The 21,779-nt window shown below is 41.9% G+C and overlaps 1 protein-coding gene across 3 annotated transcripts in view; it reads left to right on the top strand.

The window, feature by feature from the left end:
* LOC147684697 (uncharacterized) overlaps positions 1–21,779 on the top strand; it is a 292,946-nt gene that overhangs the window by 206,189 nt on the left and 64,978 nt on the right. For all 3 annotated transcript variants that reach the window (XR_015300652.1, XR_015300653.1, XM_086940535.1), the window contains 2 exons: positions 13,464–13,574; positions 17,080–17,160. Coding sequence is in view for 1 of the 3 variants with exons in the window: in XM_086940535.1 (XP_086796661.1) it covers positions 13,464–13,574; positions 17,080–17,160 (192 nt within the window). In the remaining 2 variants the exon portion in view is untranslated. The remainder of the gene's footprint in view (positions 1–13,463; positions 13,575–17,079; positions 17,161–21,779) is intronic.

Here is a 21,779-nt window from a genome sequence, read left to right as displayed (position 1 = left end):
ACTAAATTGCTATTAACATCAGGTTTTCTCTAATTACCATTCGACCAATTTTTAACAGTAGATTGTGAGGTAGTACTATTCTTTGCTTCATTCTTGGACTTGACCAAGCACACTTCTTCCTCAACATTAGCCTTACCACAATTGGAACTTTGTTTATCTACAATGTCCATCCATTTTTCAGACATCTCTGTAGATTTAGCAATAGCAATACTCTCTTCCAAACTGGGATCACCTAGGCACCATAACTTATCTTGGACTTTCTTATTCTTAACGTGAACAATAATTTGGTCACGTATCATCTCATCGGCCATTGTACCAAAATTACAACGTAAGGTTAGGGCTCTAAGAGACGTGAGAAAGTCATCGAAAGATTCATCCTGTTTCTGTGCCCTGGTGTAAAACTTAAATCGATTAAGAGCAATATTAGCGGTGGGCTTAAATCTTTTTTCTAATCTGGCAAGAGCCTCAGAATAAACATTGAGATTATCACCACTGCCTGAAGGAGTAGAAATAGGGGGCAAAGTTCTGAATATCTCTTGCCCTTCTGATCCTAAACAATGCAATAATATGCTCTTTTTCCTTTCTGAACCCATTCGCTCTCCGTCAATGGCCTTCATATAGTTGAAGAATTCCTCCTTCCATCTTGCCCAAGGCAAAGGAGGATCACCCTTAATTTGCAAGAATTTAGCAGGAGGGTCAAATTGCATTTCTAAAGACAGAGTTAAAACTAAAGCAAATACCACGAAACTTGTAAAAATGCGTAGTATAATCAATATGCACAAATATAGTAAAACATGGAAAATATTGTAAATGAGGTAAGTAAAGTCAAAATGCACAAATATAGTAAAACTTTGAAAATATTGTAAATAAGGTAAGTAAAGCAATATCAATCCAATAATGCACAAATAGAAAGTCACTTGTAGAAATGAGTAAAATTTCCTCAGGTAAGTAACACGAATAAAGTACCTTCATGACACGGTGGCAGAACGGTAAAGAAAGAAATCTCACAAAAACTGAAATGTAGCAAACGCTGTAAAAAGCGATGATAAAATAGGCTTTCCGTGTAGATTTGAATAAACAGCGCGTCCGTGTAATATTTAATTTAATTAGGGCATCCACAACCTTCGCGTAAGAACTGAAGTCTCCGTGTGGGATCGGCGAAGGGTTGCTAGGTAACTTGAAAGGAAACAAGATGGAGTCACGTTGCACGCAGCGTATGACGTAAGACGTTACGCTGCGTGTAGAATGCGTTCCAATGCGCACAAGTTGCTGGGAGATTTGACGCGCCGACGTGCAGATGCTCCGTAGTATGCGTTACCATGCGCACGAGTTGCTAGGGTGAATGACGCGCTGAAGTGATGACGCTCCGTAGTGTGTTGCGTCTCGGTGTCCAGGCAACGAGTCGGCACCTTGGTAGCGGGAGACGCGTTGAATGACGTCTATCAGAGCTCAGCGTCTTCGTATCCTGGCAACATGAAACGGGCTTCGGTGAGGCTCGAGCAACGATTGAAAGATGCAAAAGCTTTCAATTTGATGAAACAAAATCGGAAAAGTATCGCAATTCTCGTAGTTGGCTCAGGAAACCCAGGAATTAAAGTTGAAAAGGAGCAATTCAAAGTAGAATGATTTTAACGGGGTGGAAAAAAAATATAATCCACGGAAATCCAAAAATAAGTCCAGAAACAATAAAATGGGGTTCACTCCGCTCCTGTGCTGTAGATGGCTGGAGTCCTCGTCGCCAAAATATGTAATAATCCAGAAAAAAGGTTTAAATGAAGAAGCTTTATTCAGCAGCACAGCATCAAGTATACAGCTTCAAGGTCCAAGTACAACTGACAGAAAAGGGCAGAATGCATCACCAGGAAAGTTCTGAGAACCAGAACTTCATGAACAAAGTCTCATGCAATTAAAGGAGAAGTAATGTATAATGTAGGATATAACACATCTGTTTCAGAAAACAGATAATTGCCGGAAGTTTAGACCGACTTACAGAGTCTAAGGCACAGCTCAATTCCATAAAAGCTAGATGAATCAAGCCTTTTTTGCCTTTGTATATTTAGAAATGAAGCAATATAAATTCAGGGACTGGTCAATTGTTCCTAGACCTTGTCTGAAACCAAACTGTTCCTCCCAATAGAATTGAATTGTGTTAGGCTCACACCTCCAGTCTGGTTAACACAATTCTCCCCATGACTTTCACAAGGCAATCTAAAAGTGAAATACAATAACATTTGAGTAATGATGGTCACCTGTCTTAAGTATTGGGACAATAACCAATTTGAATCAAGGTGAGTTGGAAGAGCACTGTTCACCACAGCTCGAAGAGAGTAAATTTGTAATGGCAGCCCATTATTCTTGTACACATTCATTGGCACACCATCTGGGCCTGAAGCCTCCCCACTAAGGCTCTTGGATTACCAAGATGACTTTGCAACAACAAAGGCAACAAATGATTGAAGCTTTTGAGTCAAAGAATATTCCCTGTTGACCTTCAATTGAGAGCAGGGAGGTTGGGGTGAAGAGTATACAGTGATAAAATGCTCCACCCAACAAGTAACAGAGATCAACACCTCGACTTTTGAGGCAGGAAGATTATTAAAGAATGGTGAAATAATGACCTTCCAAAAAAGAGGTACTATCCCAGGTTGAGCTGGCCGCAACCAGTACCCTTCAGGCTTCTTCACTAATAGTAGTCTTTCTTGCCTGAAGGGTCTCTGTATAGTGGCGCCTCCATGCCTATACCCCTCTGTATAAATTTGCAGAAAAGATTCAAATGCTAGCATAAGGTTAGAATAGGTCTGGTAACAATTGGAGTCAAACCACGTACAAGGCTTAACCATGAATGACTCTAACTTAACCATCAAAAAGGACTCCAGGGTATCATAAATGGAATCCTAGCAGTGCACAATTGATGTACCCTCTGCCTTCTCGTCCAAGCATGTCCTATGTGCTCCCACATTCAAGGTATACCGATTGCAGAGAAATAGAGTTGGGGTTAACTTTAGACCACTCAATCCTACCTTTCATTATTCCAAATATGACCCAACACCCCCCCCCCCTTTCATTGCACAGATCAACTCCTCTGGCATGTTGTAGGAAGCTGGCTCTGTATATACTATACCTAACTGATGTATAGTGTGCCCAGAGTTCAGGGGAACCCCAAAGGTAGGCAGAGGTAAAAGTAGACACCACCTCACTCTCCATTTGTGGTAGTGTGGGTGGGCAGTAAGGCTTTATCGGAGGGTAGTGTTAAACATTTGTTGTACGTACTCGGGCAGCAAAGACTGAACTCAGGCCAATTTATTTGTATCAAAAATATTACTTTGTTGTATTTATTTTCTAGAACCAAGCAAGCCTGGCACAGGTAAGTGTAAATGGTACTTTCCAAGGCAGGTTGAACAATACAAGCAAGCTGAATGAAAATGTCTTTGTTAAAGGTTTGTAAATCTTTTCAATACCGTCGATTACTATTAGATTACTTGCCTAGATAGCACACTGGGACATTGCCTTGAGAAAAGGTAAGTAAAGCAGTTTTTAGTTATTTGCAGGTTTTCAAGTTCTCACACAAAACCAACTCAAGACTTAAAAACGATTTTCAAGAAAAGCAGTCCATGCAATCCTATGGAAGTAAATTGAGTTATCGGTTTACAGGTAAGCAGTTATTTGTGGGTGGTGGTATTCTGGGGTTAGACCCTGGGTTCCCCCAGGGTCCAGGATGCACTCTTTAATCCCCCCCTCAGCGGCATTAGGGTGGCCGGGTGCAAAGTGCTGAGGCCCAATGTTATCCAATGGGGTATAAGGGGCCTCCGGTTGGTTCCTGCTCACAAGCAGGCCACAAGGTTCTGAAAGCAAAGCTCCTGGTGTCAGACTCAGGGCAAAGGGAGATCTGAGTTGGCACCCAAAGTACACCCGCAGAGGCGGCTGGGTGCAGGGTGCTGGTTTTGGCGTCGGTACCCCTAACGCTTCTTCACTAATTAATACTCTTTCTTGTCTGAAAGGCCTCTGTATAGTCGTGCCTCCGTGACTGTACCCCTCTGTATAAATTAGCGAAAAGATTTAAATGCTAGCATAAAGTTAGAATAGAACTGGTAACAATTGAGTCCAACCACGTACAAGGCTTGGCCACAAATGACTCTAACTTAACCATCAAGAAGGATTTGAGGGTATGAATGGAATCCTAGCAGTGCACAATCTACTTAACCTCTGCCTTCTCGTCCAAACACGTCCTAGGTGCCCCCACATTCAAGGCATACCGATTGCAGAGTAATCGAGTTGGGGTTAACTTTAGACCACTCAATCATAACTTTCATTATTCTAAATATGACCTCCAGTGGTTTCTCAATGTACATTTTCAAGCTTTGCCCTACTTAATGACTCAATAGTAAGTGGTTATGATCTCCAGCACAACTGGGTTAAACCAAAAAGCTGGACATAAAAGGTAACATATCCTATGAGAATAAAATGTACGAAATCGTGTTAGCAGAACTCCTTCCAGTAAATGTCTGGACTAACGAACTAGAGGGCCTGTCTCGCACGAAAAGGTGAGGGATTGTGAACAAATGTGATTGTGTGTTCCCATGCGTATTAGTTAAACCTGCATCTTTATCACTATAATATGTACATAAACCAATATTCAAATCGCTTGCCTAGATGAAACAAAAAGCTATAACCTTTCCCAATTATGTATTTAACAGTATGCTCTAATATTGGGGATATGTGTTTTTAAAATCGAATTATAGTTCTAGAAATTAATAATCAAAACGTTAAAGGCTGCCTCAAATTACATGTGTAACAATTTATAAAAATCCGAGTCAATATGTTTGGCCAAATAACATTTTTCAGGCAGAAAGCCAACACCAAGAGGGCCAAGCCACCTTTGGCCCAGCCTGCTGTCAATGGGGTGGCTAGGATATGAATGTAAAAATACCCAACAATATGGAAATTCTCTATGATATCACATATCTTGAACACAAGTTCAAACTGTTTTGTATATCTAAACTAATCTTTGTTCAATTTACTACTGATGCCCGCTAAATTTCAGGAAACCAAATTAATAGTAGATTTTAACGATGGGGCCTCTCCTTCACTGTGGAAGATATTACTATGTGTATCCGTGTCGGGGAGGCACACAGATATGTTGCCGACTGTCGAGACCGAGTTTATTCTACTTGAAAATTATGCAGGCAGTCATTTTCCTCAAGTGAAGCAAGCGACAAATGAATTAGAAGTAGCTATATAAAAAACTGGTTTACGGATATGGAAACCCTTTCTGGGTGATAATGAACTTGCAGTAGGTCATAAAATTGTTTAAAAAAAAAAAGTCCCAGTGCATGGCTCTTATCCTATTTTGCTCAATGTTTCCACAGTTGTGTAAAAGATTACCTGTTGTTGACCAAAAACACTGCCACCTGTACAAGACTTGGGGACATTACCCGCCCACAATGCCCTTCTAACCATGATATCTGAAAGAGACACGTTTGTGATAGATTCCTTACCTTAGAATATCCCCAGGCATGTGACTGGATCTGGAAAGTTTTCTCGTCCGCAGTACCCCTGTGCGTTGGTAGGCGTTGTCGTACAGCTCCGAGTACGTCGCTGAGATGACGTCGCTGGAGCTACTTAAACACGCCCAGGCGTACTGACGTCGGTTCTTTCTTTTTCCACGCCAGCAAGCTCAGATCCGGAGAGAGCGCCCCCCCTTAATTTTTTGACTGAGTTTTTGGGGACTTGTGTTTCTCAAAAGTGATTTGCTTTTATCAATTTGTATTTTTGAATCACTAAATCCATTTCGGCACCAGTGTGGCAAGTCTGCATTGCATTGCCACCCTGTACACAGAATGCTGAATCCAGCACAATAAGTGTGGGGACTGATGATCAGCTTTCTGTAGAGCAAGTAATAGGGCCTGTAGTTCTGCCATTTGTGCAGTAGAATCACCTAGAACTTTAGTATGTGTACACAGCACCTTGAAGTTGCTGTCTTTAAAAATTCCCTACACTGCAGCACAAGCCACAGAATATTTTTGGTTCGATCAACTGCAGGTTGTGCAGAGGTGTCCGTGTAGAACACTCTCTTGCACCCACGTATTGGTGCATATCTCAAACAGTCAATGTGTTGCTATTCAGAATTCCAGTGATCCAAACTTTTACGGATGGGCTGAAAAGAGTATTTCCTTCCCGGGTGCCTCCAGCCCCGGTGTGGTATCTTAATTTTGTCCTCACAAGACTTAAGGGTCCCCTGTTCGAGTGCCTTCAGTCCTGTCCCTTGCAGTTCCTTTCCTGGAAAGTAGATTTTCTACTAGCTATCACAGCACAAAGGCATGTTAATGAGCTCCACGCTTCAACCTTGGAGAAACCTGTTTTTCAAGTTCGTAGAGAAACCCTAAATTCCTTCCTAAGGTGGTTTCTTCTCTCCATCTTAACCAGTCTATAGAACTTCCAGTCTTTTTTCCACAACCTGACTCAGTTACAGAAAAGGCTCTTCATAGATAGTGCAAAACCATTTTGAACAACTAAGCAACTGTTTGTTGCTTTTTCAAAAACCACATAAAGGAAAGCCATCATACAATCTGGCATATCCAGATGAATACTCAATTTACATCTCTCTCTCTCTCTCTCTCTCTCTCTCTCTCTCTCTCTCTCTCTCTCTCTCTCTCTCTCTCTCTCTCTCTCTCTCTCTCTCTCTCTCTCTCTCTCTTTCCCCCCCCCCCACCGTGTTGTTCTGCTCCTATCATCCTCACCCGTTGTGCAGAAAAACAATATAACAATGTAGCCGATGACCATGATCATTGCAAGCAAGCAATAGGTGGAGTCACACTACCTCGTTACTCAAGAAAAATTCATAAAAGAAAAACGTCTGACTCAATTTACACTCCTGGTTCTTTTCCTAATAGCTTTCTGTGGGAATGATTACTTCAGGCTGTAACTTAAAAAACAAAAATACCCCTGTTATTGCCAGTCGACCTCCTCATTTCACAAATCTGGAGGATTCACTGCCTACATGAGCTACTGTGGTTAGTACTGTGTACTTGCAGTAAAAATACTTTACTGGATTCAGTGTGCATCACCTCACCCATAATTACCTGTTTGTTGAATTTTCAGAAATAACTGGTTTGTCTAAGTTTTCCTTAGTGCTGAATTTTTCCCGCACAGGAAACCAGGAGCAAATCCCTTATTGGATTCGGAAAACATTTATTATTTTAGGTCCTGCATGACATAACTGCTTTTCGGGCCTTCCTCATACTATGGCCTAAGTTGTGCTATAGTTCTGATACCAGTCTTGTCCGCAATTAGTATGGACAATTTAGGGTTGACATTTGTATAGAGGAGGCATTTAGGACTGTGTGGTGGTATGCCATTTGTGGTTGCCTTTGAATTTGTTAATATTTTTGTGGCATTTAAGACGTTGTTTAAATGACTCATTTTGTAGTATTTTTTGGTAAGAAAATATTGAAAATCACAGATAGTGACTTCATGGAAGCCCCTAATGGCAGTTTACATTTCAGTACTGTAGAGTGGTGCTAGGTTTCCTTAAATGGTCGACACCCCACAACTACAAGCATCACACTTTACAAAGCGTGTACTGAAAACCGCTCTTGATGTTTGTGCTGTTGGCTTTTTTGGTCTCGGGGCTATCTGAAGCAACATGTGGCTGAAATTTCTTTACAGGAGTGAGCGTAGGATTGTAGATAGTATGTAACCTGTAAACCTATTCATCCAAATGCAAGAGAAAATGGTTAAAATGATGCCTGTAATATACTAATGAGGTGGTCATTTCAGTTTTTATTTTGCCTAAAAACAATGCAGCGTCTAACTGACTCAAGGCGATCTACTTCATTATGTGTTTGCTCCTCATCTTGGACACCAGTCCAAATTGTTCTTGTTTTGGCTTTCAGTTCCCTGCCTGCATGTGCTTTTTTGAAAGTGGTTCCAATGTTTAATACCTGTGATGACCATGTGTTAATAATTTGCTTTGTGGCGAATATATGAATAGTTAATGGTATCGTTCACTTCTACAAGATCAAAACCTAAAAGCGGTGTTACGGTCATATGTCTGCCCTGAAGCTAGGATGTAGTGCAAGGACACCCCTACTAGTCTGTGAAAATCCAATAATTACACAGTGTTGGCTGTGCCAAAAGTTTGTTTAATGCCAGGGCTAGTGAAAAAAAATTAAACCGACTTAAAGGTTTTTCAGATGTTCCGACCAGTGGCCACTGGGAGTACCACGGTTTGGCAGTTGAAGACTAGTTAGTGCTAGCAATTAAAGCACAGAATGCTTTAAATTGCCTTTAAATTTGTTTTAAAGCACTCTTTGTTACAATATGCTGTGTTGTGCCAGGAAACTGAAATTCTGCATTTTCAGCCTTCAGTGTATAATGTTTGTTACAGTGTAGCCAGTTGATTGTTACTAATGCTATGTATCTGGGTATAGTGTTTCCAAACTATGGTCGCCTCAAGCAATTCTTCAGATCAGACCCCCATGCTCAGTCCTGACTGATATTTCTACCTACAGATTCCTAGTCTCATGAATTTTCAGTTTCCCGACAGGATCTGGAAACTTGAAATAGCTATGGATCCCACGGGTAGCCCTTGGCTTTGTCTCAACCTTGTTAACTCTTCGGTCATTACATCACAGTCCAATATCCGGTTCCAACTGGACAACTATTGTCAGATGTTTATTTCCTAGCCCTTTTACAGATCTGGAGTGCGCTCCTTGATTTTCTTTATTATCAGTGGTGTCAATCGATCTTTAGGCACCATGTTTGCACCTCATCTTGTTATGGACTTCCTACATGAACTGGTCTCATTTTAGCCTCCCTCTGCTGATGGTCTGGTTGTCTTCGAAGGACTGGGCTTACCATGGAGTTCACTCACCCCTCCAGGTTGAGTTTTAAGTCCAGCTTCCCTAGTGGTTCATAGAAAATTGCTGTATGGTCAGGTCTTATCACTAGTGATCTTTTCGCCTCTAACAATTTGGGTGTTTCACTGCTGGATCCTGTTCCATTTCAAGAGCGGGTCTCTTTTGTTGGAGGCCCCATGACAGACTTTGTGCCTACTGCTGCTGCATGGTTTTCCCATTTTCTCTTGCTCCAAGACCTGATTCCGCTTATGCAACAGCATTCACTTTGGCATTGCGGGAGTGTTCAGCCCTTCTTCAGCCGATTCTGGGGCACCTCCCAGCCGCAAAGTGTCTTAAGATCTGAACTCTTCACTACTGGTGGCTCTTAAGGGTTCCTCGCTCTTCTTATTCACCTCTTTGTTTTAAAGTGTGTTTGTTATGTGGTAGTTTGGTTGTTTTTCTGCTTTAGATTGCTGCTTCTCTCATCCATCCTGCCATTGCCTTTTAATTACAAGGAAAAAAGACTGTACTGATGTAAGGGAACTAAATGCCACCTTGGATGAATCCATGATGTCATGACCAGGTAGAAACTTAAGTCGAGAAGGTGCCCACGTGCCATTTGCTGATGTGGGAGAGCGATTTCAAATTACCGGATCCACTCTAGCACCAGGGAGGATTCATGAGGTGAGGAATCTGCAGGTAAAGAGAGTATCTCTCTGAAAGATGGTTCCCAAAACCTAATCTAAGGCTGAATAATCCTTTTGTAACGTTTTCTTCTATTTACAATGGGATTAGTCAATCTCAAGATTATTATGGCATACTTTGGGTGCCTATCCTTTGTCACACTTTCTCTTACCAGGACATAACCCTTCAACTCAAAATGAAATTAAAATAAAGGCATGACTGTAGGAAAGTGCCCCTTTTTGACAATTACCGCCCCCCCCCCCCCCCCCCCCCACCCCCCCTTTGCCTGTTATTTGTTGTGATTTTGACTGGAAGTGCACTGGGTTCATGCTAACCCGTTCCCCAGTGCCAGATCTCTTTCCCAAAACTGCACAATCGTTCTTCCGATTAGCAATACCTTTAGCACTCCCTGTAAGTCCCTAGAAAGTTGTACTACTAGTACCTAGGGTAACGAGGCGAAAGAAGGTCCTTAACGGCTGCAGCACAAATTGTGCCACTCTAAAAGACCTCTCACCAAACACACACAGACTGCCACTGCAGGCTGCATGTTTTGATGCTTCCAAAAGTGAAAACACTACATGGCACTCATCCCTGTGTGCAATGCCTGTAGACACTGCATGCAGTTTAGGTAAGTCAAGTAGGCCTTACAGCCCTAACACAGGGTGCACCATACTACATGTGTGGGCATATCTGCCCAAGCCTCTTTGTTGGTCAATCCCATTGCTGCCAGTACCAAGTGATCAGAGAAGCCATTTTAAAAACATGTGCTGGACACTTGTGAAAACCAGTTCCCCAGCTATATGAGGGCTTCACTGAAAACAGATGTTTGGTATTAAATATCTCGTATTTATATACCCACACTGATTCCAGTGTTGGATTTATTAATACATGCACTCAGAGGACACCTTTGAGGGGCCTCTTGAAAACCTACCAACTACTGGTGAAGTTTCTGACTCCCAAAGGTGAAGCCCTTTGCTCTCAGGAGGTCAGAAACTAAGCCTGCTTGGGCAGAGGGTATTAACATCACCTCCCACAAGATGACCTGCAGACTAGCTTTCCAAGGCAGGGGAATTTCAGACCCCACCGCCTTTGGTACGCAAATCTGGCTTACCTCACAGGAGAGGATGCCGCCACCCTTTGTCCATAGTCCTTTGGAACCTGGACAGGGGAGAAAATTAGCAAGTCAGATAGGCTTGTCCACCCTCAGGCTAGTACCACCCCTAAAATGGAGGCAAACGCCCTTACATTTAGTATTTTGGGGAGCCCCAGAAAAGCAGATCTTGCTGACCTATGAAGGATACTGAAGAGCTGCAAAGACAGAAGAAGGAGCAACTTCTGTCTGCTGTTCCCGTCTAATTGCAACAAATTTCTCATCCTGCAGGCTGTTGTGCCTCTCAAAGCCTGGGAGGACTGCCTGACTCCCAACAAAGATGCAGGGGCTCCTGTGGAGCGGCAGAGCTGTTCCACTGCATCCTGCTGGCACCCCAGAAAGAACCTCCAGACCAGACAGAACCAGACGCTGCTAAGTACCACTGCACCCAAGCCCCCCAGCCCGAGTCGAAGTAGGCCAACACTGTGAACTGGGTCCTCAAGCCCTCATGAGACTGAGTCCACTTTGGTTTTGCCCCAGGTGAACTCCTTGACGCCACCTGCAACCTCTGTGTGCATGTCCCCTAAACCAGAAGTGCTCACGGACGAAGATATCTGACACCTCAAATACCCTTCACCCGCCCATCCTGGTCGAGGAGAGGACCACTGGTGTCCCCATGTCCCCTAGCATTAGTGGATCTCCTTATTGAGTTTTGCGCATCATTTATTGACTGCATTTGGGTCTAACACTCCTCTCTGATATGCCTAAGGCTACTCTACCAAACTACCTCCTAGAAGAGCACTATGGGATTGCTAGAGCAAGCCCCTGTCCACAATATATCTCTATTTGGTATATCATATAAAGAGCCAGTTTCCTATAATGAAGAATACTGTTTGCAAGTGTTGTCTCATTAAAGTCTGGCATATTGGATTTGCTAATGCTTGTTTGAATACATTCCTATGCTGTAAGAAATCCACACAAATATATATTGCCACGAAGTATTAAAAAGGGCAAACTATTTATGAAAAAACTCCAAACTGAAGGTTAATGCAATAGAAAAAGATAATCAGAAGTTATAGTGATTTGTGTAACATTTTGACGAACTGTGAAGAGGATGAGCTTGTGAGAATGTAGTCACATGGAACCATGGTCTTCGATTTATGCAGCTGAACAACCTACCAGGTGCCAGAAATCCTCCTAAACTAGCAATCCCATCTGCCTCCAAAGTTAAAGTTTTAAAAATGTGTAATAATTTTGGAACTAAGCCGTTCCACAAGAACAACTCTACGCTTGCCGACACAGCATAGTTACAGCCATTACCACGGCAGTGCAAGAAACATACACACACGCACAAAGCACTGGCAGCTGCAGCATGCTTTCTAACACACTCGGCACTGGTTCAGCACAGGTAGCAGCAGTGGCAGGTACACATAGATGGCCCTGCCCAAATATGGGCTGACTGATGTGAAGGTTATGGAACAGAGCACTGGTAGAGAGTAAACCACCATGACAGAAGGATGGGGGTGGGCACCATGGTTAGGAAGGTAAAATAAAAGATTGGGCTAGTGGGTAAGCACCATGATTGTGCAGCAGAGGGACTGGCACAGACAGGTATTAAAAGTGGGGATGACAGAGTCTCAGAGGAAAATTAGGCACTGCGTAAGGGGCAGAAGTGAGGAACAGACACTGGAACAGTGTTTTGAGGGATAGATGGGATGGGAAAGGGATTGCGATGGGAGACGGACAGGGATCGATTGATTTGGGGATCGAGCTCCATAATGTGATCGGGAGAGAGAAGGGGCAGGACCTGAACAGGGTTGTCAGGGTGTGAGATATGCATGAATAATTTGATTAGTGTAAAAGGAGAGGAATTAATGATGGAAAGGACAGCAACAACCGGGAACGTGGGTGGGGAGATGTTGAACACTATGAAGCGTGCGCAACGGACAGTGTGAGTGAGAGGTAGGAAAAGCGCAGGTCTGAGAGGTGGGGGATGTGTGGGAACCTGGTTGCAAAATGCTGAATCGTTACAGACTAAAGAAGTGCTGCTTCCTGTTCCTGCCTGACCCGCCTCTTCTGGTTCCAGCAGCAAGTTCTGTATGGCTCTAGGATACTTCATTCCGAAGATGCAGTTCTTCATGCTTACTCCAGTACATACTGCTGAATGATGGACAACAGTAGAATATTTTTCCTTTAGAACAGGATAGCCTGTGCCCAATATGGCTGCTTGCACTCTTGAAACATTTGTTGATCTTGCAAATCATTGTGTCAAGGCTATCCCAAAGTACAAAGGAACAACGCAGGATTGTTGCATTTTATAAATGGGTGTGTGGAATATGGCAACTGAATGTGACGCTGCGTTTGTAATGAAGTGTGATTTTCAGATGTAAAATAATCCTTGGTCCATTGCAAAAGGAGGATGTGCTAGGAGGCAGACCTGATGCATTAAACCACCAGTAGCAGGCAAGAGATGTATATTCTAGGGCTTATTCAAAATATGATTAGCAAAGCTCACGGCTGAATGGCACTAGCCCAAACCCAACTATTTTTTATTGGAAACTGTCAGTCTCGAAGACCCCTAGCTGTACTGTCAGGTCGGATAAAAAAACATTTTTAAAAAAGACAGTAACTGTAATAAGCAACTTAAAATTAGTGAAAAAAATGAAATTGCAACATGTTCACAGGGAGGCGTTTGATTCCTACCCTTTATTATAAAACGCCTGAATTGTTGACATAAGATCTAGCTTCTGAGAAACCCAAAGTTGCTGTTCAGCCACACGTTGAACAGCTAGATGCAGTAAGACATGCCTACTAATTGTTTTTTGGTTTATTTTTTTATGCTTCTTTTGTAGCATAAGTGTTGGAGTACACTCATCCAGACTTGGTGCAGCAGTCCTGTTTTAGGGCCGAAGGGGCAGTTGGGACCTATTGCTTATCCTGAACCAAATCTAGACTTTCAAAGGGTAAGTTGAGAGCTTCTTTAGCTTAGGTACATGGCATCACTGGAAGTATCACCAGGCCCACACCCACTGCATATGTGATCAAATGGAAGTTTATGTACTGAATTTGTTTTATTTTTAAACCATTAATCTGCATTTGTATAAATAAATGTTGGCCTCAGTCTGGAGTGGCTTCGGATTTTTAAAGGACATCATTTTCTGAAATAATTTCTATTTGTTGTGTTATTTCTACAAATCTTCTCTGTTAATGCATTCTCAGACATTGTTCTTGCAATGTATGTTTAGATTAAAACTTTGCAGAAGAATACCTTCTGGTCTGTATTGAATGTGCCCATATTTACACATGTAAAATACATACTTAACATGGGCTCTACTTCAGATTTGTATGCTTATAAAATCTTGCTATCAGATTGAAGGATTACAGAACAATTTGTAATAATATTTAATCACATTTGTAGCCTGTTACCTTAATTAGCAGATAGTCAACCCACGCAATCCTGTTTTACTATCTCTCAGATTAAACTATGCGTTCAGATTTCTCACTCCCATTATTCCCCTTCATCGGAGCAGTAACGTAAAGTGGGCAGAGCCTGTCAGACTCTGAGATCACTTTCACCGCTCATCTGCATCCTCTACAAATGTATTAACTACTAGTGTAGAAACAGTCGGCGTTGCCTCTACATCACCATCAAATGGGACTTTGCCTTCAGTCACTGCTTGTCCGTTAGGCAAGGATGACCGTGTGTTTCTCAGACACTAATGTTCCAAAACACAATATGTGTTTCTCCGCTATCAGTACTGCATCATCTCTATCATAAACTTCATGCCATGTACCCTCATCCTCAACAGCGTTTCATATGCAGCCATAACACTCGATGCTTTAGCTTCGGTCAGTGGTCATTGTGCCCTTCATTTCATTTCATCAATCTCCTTCAGTGTATGAACCTTCCATCATTTTCTTTCCCGTGTTTCCATTAAGACCAAATATAACTTCTCCCAGTTCAAGAATACTGAATGCTTATGGTAGTTGGATAAAAAACACGTAGGAATATACTAGCCTCGGTATGATTGTACTTCTTTGTCCTGCATTCACCGTTGATTTGTTACAAAATGTAGTACACATCCACAGAATGTGATTCCAAAGCAGTGTTCTCAACATCACCACCTTCATTAGCAGTTTTTTTTCACTAACTAGTCCTTTCTAATTTTGGTACTGCCTGCTACTCCAGTCTAGCATGGGGTCCTTGCCAAGATACTATACTGCAGAAGGGAACTTTTTTCGTTTTTTTTAAAATCTCTTTATTCGCATTTTGTACAAGCATATAAGGCGTTATCAAGTATGTATAAATAATGAAGCCCAAAGGAATTTACGTAAACATTCTCCCTCCTCAGTCCCAGCATTACAAATGTACTGCTGAGTGTTTTATTCTTGGCGGTAGGTAGTAGGCCTAACCGTACTGTGCGTGTCTCATTGGGTATCTCCCACCCTGTAGCTTCCTTCAGTTTGGCTAAGATTTCCGTCTGATAGGAATTTGTCTGGGCAGGACCATAACATATATAAGCAGTCCGCTTCTGGTGTTTTGTGCCAGGGACATCGATGTCTAAGATTTGGAAATATTCTACTTAACGATTTGGGGGTGAGATAGGTTTGGTGCACAAAATTGTACTGAACCAATTTGAACTGTGCGTTCAAGTGCACTTCTTTGACCCCTTCATGTACCTTGATCCATTCCTGTTCTGACAAGGGATCGACTACGGCTTTGTTCCACCGTGTTTAGATGGGGAGTGTCTGAACCATCAAATCGTCACTGAGTGCTCAGTATATGTGTGAAATGAAACGACCTCCCTGGGCCATGTAAAGCATTACTTGGAGCACCTTCGATACAGGTGGCTCCTCTGGAAAGGCAGCCCATAGTTCTCTGGTTACCTGAACAATCTTCTTGTATTGTACAAACTGTCCTTTCCCCAATTCGAATGTGGACTCTGCACTTTTTCTGGTAATAAATTGTCTATTTGGAACGAGGTCTCCCATTGTTAGACAACTGCTCTCCTTCCACTTTTGGACTGACATAGTCTGCGATTTTGGAGAAAGGTTGCATCACCCATAGCGGCATGTCCGGTGCATATGGGCCTCTGCCTATCACCTTTTTAACTGTATGTTCTCAGATCTTTGCCAAGTGTTGAATTATGTAGGGACAATTAGGTGGGACTCTTGCTCCCATCATCAGGAGTTCTGGTAGGGAGTCTCCCCTCCTAGGTATCAATTTCATCTAGCCAATGAATTGCATGTTGCAGCTGGGAGGCCATATAATAAAATTCGTTAGCCATGTTTCTGTAAAGTCGATAAACTCACCCTATTAAGTTTAGAGCCCCATAACAGTTCTTTTATCAAACCATTTAGGGTTTTAAAGACGTGGTTAGGGATTTCATAGAACGAGTGTTGTACCACATATAAACACCGGGGTAAAATGATCATTTTAATAATAGCAATTCTGCTCATGAGGGACAGTAATAGCTCTTACCAAAAGCACACCAAACCCCTTATACCTTCCACAACTTTCCCTATGTTAAGCTCCAAGTGACTCTCAGGTGTACTCGTCCGTCTGATTACTAGTTATTTGTTTTAAGCCTCCACCCATGGTAGTCCTACCACTGGTATTCGATCTTCTGAGATAGCCGACCAATCGGGATTCATTGGGATTTGTTTTTAGACCCAATATTTCCCTGAATTTCTGTAGTAGATCTAATAATCTAGGAACTGCTTGCCCTGGTTGTCGTATATATACCAAAGTAGTATATGCATACATACAAACCACATGTTTAGTGTCTCCCAACCTGATTCCCCACCCCTCCAACTGCTGCCTTAAAGTTGTTTGCAGAAGGGAAAGTTATTACTTCTAAAACTGGTTTTCCAGAGATTTCATTATCTTCAGACGGACAACCGTTTTAAGGTGTGCCATGGATTCTATTAACAATTCAAAAAGGCAAAATACTGTGTGGAGTGAATGCAAATTAGAGGATTCCTCTCCGTCATTAGTGCCTATTTTAAGATGGTGTGCAGAGTGAAAAAGTGACCCAACATGTATCTGTAGTCCTTGAGCTTGTTGTCAAGAACATAAAACGGGGAACTTTAAGGAAGCAAGATGTCAAATTTGAGAACTTTGCAGTGCCTTTGTCATGTAATATATTATGAAGGTTAAAGAGGACTGTTGTCTGTTAGGGTGACTTTTTGCGAGTCTCTCCTATTGCCTGCTTCTGGCATATGTAGACATCAAGTCCGTAAGCTCACAACCTTCTCTGATGGCCCAGTATACATGCCTGTAAAAAGACTGATGGGAGGTCAACTCTGATAAAAAATAAAACTACTCATTTGGCAAGTGTAATGGTTACTTGGTGCAATTAGCCTTTTTCAGACTTGTCTTAGCATTGATGTAAAATAGTCCTACTCGAAAATTGTGTTTGGATACTGTTCTCCAGGTACTAAACTTTGAGTGTTCCTTTACTCTAGAGTGTAATGGATATAGCATTTCCCATCCTGGAAGAACTTCGGAGGCAGACACATGTTAATCTTCCTCAGCCTTTTTCTGTGGTAAGTCCTCATTATTTTTAAACACTAAAAGCTACATTTTATTTGAAGTTTCACATCTAATGCATATGCCAGTCCTTTCATGTTTGTTTGCACAAAGTTCTAAGTGTTTGCCCTAAATATCTTTCCCACAGAAAAGGCGTGCACCTCTTTCCAAACTTATGGAGCAGCTGAAACAGGCTTTTCTCAAAACTGCTCTCAAAAGGAAATCTGTTTTGATATTTTGAAAGAGGGTCTAATAAAGGGCGCTATCTGTGCACCAGTATGCCCCTTTTTATCTTCACAATGTGTCCATGTTTTATCATCATCTTGGGTCCTCCATTACATTTTTTGTCGAAATGTCACTTGGAGCAGAAATAGGGCTCCCTCGGATCCATTGCTCTCCCTCCTCCCTTAATAATGTATTGGGATTCTTTGCTGTAATTTATCCCTTTGGTTTTCTTCTGCCATAGACTTTTTTCCTGTTAAAATCTGACGGACTGTACGGGGAAAAGTGAAAATGAAGTAAACTCATTTTGACACTGGTATGCAAACACAGACTTCCACAATTAATCCCAACTCCAGGGCTCAAAACATATAATGAAACTGTATTACGGTCCCCCGAGTTGTTAGTAATTCGAGGTGCTGTATTACAGCAGCAGGGCCCGTATAAAGCATCAGGAAATCAGATGAGCTAATAATGCGAGCCTTGGTTGTCTGTTCAGGTTTTCTTTGCAGTCCTTTTTTCTCTCCAGTTAGAGTATTTGCGGTTATGTGTACAGAGATCAAGATAAGGATATAAAGCTGGGATTCAAATGCTTTTTAGTGAATAAAAATGATGTTTCTTGCTGTTGGGATCATTTTAAGCAAGTAAAATACCTTAAAATGTACTTTTAATTTTTAACTTGTATATATTCTCATAATTCAAAGCTGAAAACTACTGTAAATTAAAACTGGTTTCTCCCCCAGGAGACTCTTAGATTAGACTGCAGCAGAAATAAGAGTTCCTTCAGACTGCATGCATCTATTTGGATGAGACTGTTCAGAGCCTATCGGCAGGTGTAGGTGAAGCTTGACGCGGTTGTCCCATAGCGTCTTTTTACCATTAGGATTGTGGACCTTATTATCAGGAGTAACAAAGGCCGGCGCGCCACTTACCCGCTGAGCTGTACGTTCGGCATGCAGATAATCTGAATTCCAGCTCATTATTTCACCACAGCAGTCGTTTTAATATTATTTTGGCTAAGGCTATTACAGCATTGCACCTTACACCTCTTGAAAAAGGAAGGTTACCCTTAAGGACTTACTCCTGTCTAAACCATGCTTTACCTTCACTGTCTCAAAAGTTTTTTTCCTATTCTTTTAGAGGATGCTCAGTATTGTCTCCTCTATGAAGTGTTGGCACCAGAACATGAGATGGGGGAAATGCTTTTGTCACCATTTTTAAATCCTAGACCCCTGTAACCTCATAAGAGTCGAGCCTTTTGCTTATTAAGCGAGTCTGTAATTTTAACCCCTTCCTTGCGGCCGCGATTCCCCTTGTGTGCTGTAAACAACACGAACCGGGGCGGGCCGTGACGAACCCCAGCCGTCATCAGCACACGAGCACCGTAGTGCATGACGGCTGGGGTTCGTCATCAGCATTGAAGGGGTTAATCAAAAGTACCAGTGTGGGATTGGCTTGCATCCTTTGCTGGGTTGCATGTTTTCATAGTCCCATCCAGAGATATTGCACTGAATTATCTCTAGTGGTTATGCACTGCTGCTCTCCAGTGGCTAATTTGTAATTCTTGTTAAGTGCATGTCCCTGAAGTATATTTTAGGAGACCACAACCATTGCCATGCCATGTTCTATATGCCACCAGACAGTTTTTTTTTTTAAAGTAGTAGTACCGGACCCAAAGTTTTGGTCAGAAGCCCGAAGTCAGTGCTATCAATGTTTAAGGATCCGAATGCCAAGGCTGCATAGTCTTGATTCCACCAGACACTCCCCGGCCTCTTTTTCTCACTCTTGCATGTTTTTTTTTATCCCGTTTTTCTCCCTTTATCACGGTTTTCCGTCTTTGTATTCCTCCTTCCCCCTTTTGTGTTGTTCTCTCCCTTGCTCTGTATCAGCCTGTTGAGGAAAAATTAAGTGCCTGTCCCCTGATAATGAGTGCAGGTGTGACCCGCGTCATTTTTTCATTATTTTCCTTTGTCTTCCTCCTTCTGTCCCCCTTTTCTGCTGCTCTCAATCTTGGTCTGTATCAAAAGTCTGATGCTGAAAAATAAGTCCCAGTCGTCAAAGATTAGTGCTGGTGCCCAGCAACTGCAAATCACCAGGAAGAAATATGTACTGCATCTACTTCATTCGACAAGGAAACTTCTGGTGGTTAAATTTGACTTCCTTGTGATAGTGTCCTTTGGATCTTGAACAGGCCTGGATTATTTGATAGACAGCAGTAAGAGAATTGGCTCAGTGTGGTTATTTTTATTGTCTGGCTTGACAGCACAGCTGTCACCAGACAATTATGTGAGAATCGCCAAGGGAGGGGCATTGGTTCCACCTACATGTTGGGAGCCAAAAGGTTTTTTTTTGTGATTGGAGAGAAGTTGTGTGTTTCCACAAAAATGTGCTTGCCCACGACACAGCTGTGACCATTTTGTTTATTTATCCAGCTGCCAGAGCTTGAACTTGAACTTTCCGAGGCAAACACATGACATTGTAATGATATTGACATTTCTTTGATAACTAGATCATTTATGGTGTTTTACTCTGGCAGAGGTGCAGTTGGAAGCAGTGCAATTATTAACCTACATGGATTTTTAGGTTTGGCTTGACTATGCAACCTTAACCTGACCTTTTAACAAACACCAATATTATTCTACAGTTTTTTGTTTCCACCAAACACATGTCCATTGCCATGCTTTCTACTTGTAATTATAGATGTTACTATACAACATTCATTTAAAGGTACACCTATTGAAATTGCAATGCATGTTTTATTTGCTGCGATGGAATGAGATCACTAGATGGATGAAACATCCTTAACTCCAGTATTGTCGTTTGTGTATAATTTTAGACATCTGTTCATATACTTGTGGAAACTGGTCTGAAATGTGCCCAGATTAATCTGTATTTTATTTATGACTGCCTCTTGGAGTGAGCTGTAGTGTGTCGCATGCCAAGAGTACATCAGGATAACTTGGTCCTGGGTCAGATCTTCCTAAGACAGGTTTATGTTTTTCAGATTCAGTCACTGTCAGCCCAGTAACTCAATTAATAGTAGTAGTTTTGGGCGCAGCCAGTCGCATGTCTGGATCACGTGGAAAGTCTTCTGGACCAGGGTAGAAGCAAATTGTATGTCAATTGGCAATCACTGGATTGGAGTCAGTCATTTTTATTTCCCTCCTACAAGTGACTGATTCTGCCTTGCATTACTCCATCACACAGTGAAAATAAAGTATGCATAAAAAACAAAGCTGTTCAGAACATGCTCCTTCTGACCGGTCTCTTGGCGCAATTGGCATGTAATATTTGCTTACTGTTGACCAGCTCGATATTACTCTGTATGTCAACTTCTGACAGCTGAAATGCTGAGTGTAGCAGCTGAACTATGAACCTAGGACTGTGGGGACAAATACTGATCTCTTTTATGAAGGCATTATTTCAGTGAGCCAATAAATAACCCTTGCTTAATGCAATAATACCGACTAATTAAAAGCCTTTGTCCAAAATGTTTATGTAACTTGTTTATGAATGAATGGGAGAGTGGAGACTTTTTGGGTCATGGAACTTTAATAAAGTTACTTGACCTGTGGTTTGGTGCCATTTTCTTTTTAAAATTTCCTGGCCTTTGTAAACGATAAATCTAGTGAATGGCGCCCTGTGAACTGTCGGAAGAGCTGTGTAGTTCTCTCTAACAATTTTGATTAATGAAATCCTACTATATTGATTATATTGGATTTGTTTACCCTCTTAAATCACGCCCTTATGAAATCTATAATTAAGGAGATCTTTGAGGTGCCGGAGCTTGTAGGTAAGTTGTTTCGAGGAACAGGTAGTCGAAGATCTGTTTTGATCATGGTCGCCTGCATTACAAAATCAACATGCTTATGAGGAATGCATTTGTGGATATCAACAACAATGCTTTGTGTAAATGGGGGTGGGGGGGGGGGTAATTCAGACATCTTAATAGAGCTTAGATGGTTTGGCTGTATGGCTCCGTGTTTTCAGAGGCCCATTAAAGCTAGGAGATGACCTGCTCTGTATTCATTTATTTGCTCATCTTCATACCGCAAACAATGACAATGCAAATTAATTGTCACGATTGCTTAAGTTAAGGCACTCCTCTGTATTTACTGCATTGTGTTAAAAAAATGTTTATGGTAATCTGTTCAGTATCGTTTATCTTGTGTTCCCTATCAATTCCCTGTCCTTATTGCATGGAATGAAGAATCCTGTATCTTGCTTGATCATTGGCAGAATACACCAGGAGGATATTTGTCCAGGGACATGAGCATTTTAGTGAATCCCTGTAAGTGTGCTGTGAGGACTGTTTGCACCCTGAGAGTAAGGAGCTTTTGTTGTGGCTGGAGTGCTACTGTTTCTGCCTCGCCCTATCAAGCAAGCTTGTGTAGTCTCTGAGACTTCTTCTCTGCAT

This window comes from Lissotriton vulgaris, chromosome 10 (assembly GCF_964263255.1).
Source record: "Lissotriton vulgaris chromosome 10, aLisVul1.2, whole genome shotgun sequence".
NCBI lineage: Eukaryota > Metazoa > Chordata > Amphibia > Caudata > Salamandridae > Lissotriton > Lissotriton vulgaris.
Note: the sequence above shows the minus strand (reverse complement) of the source record. Positions and strands in the feature narration are given on the sequence as shown.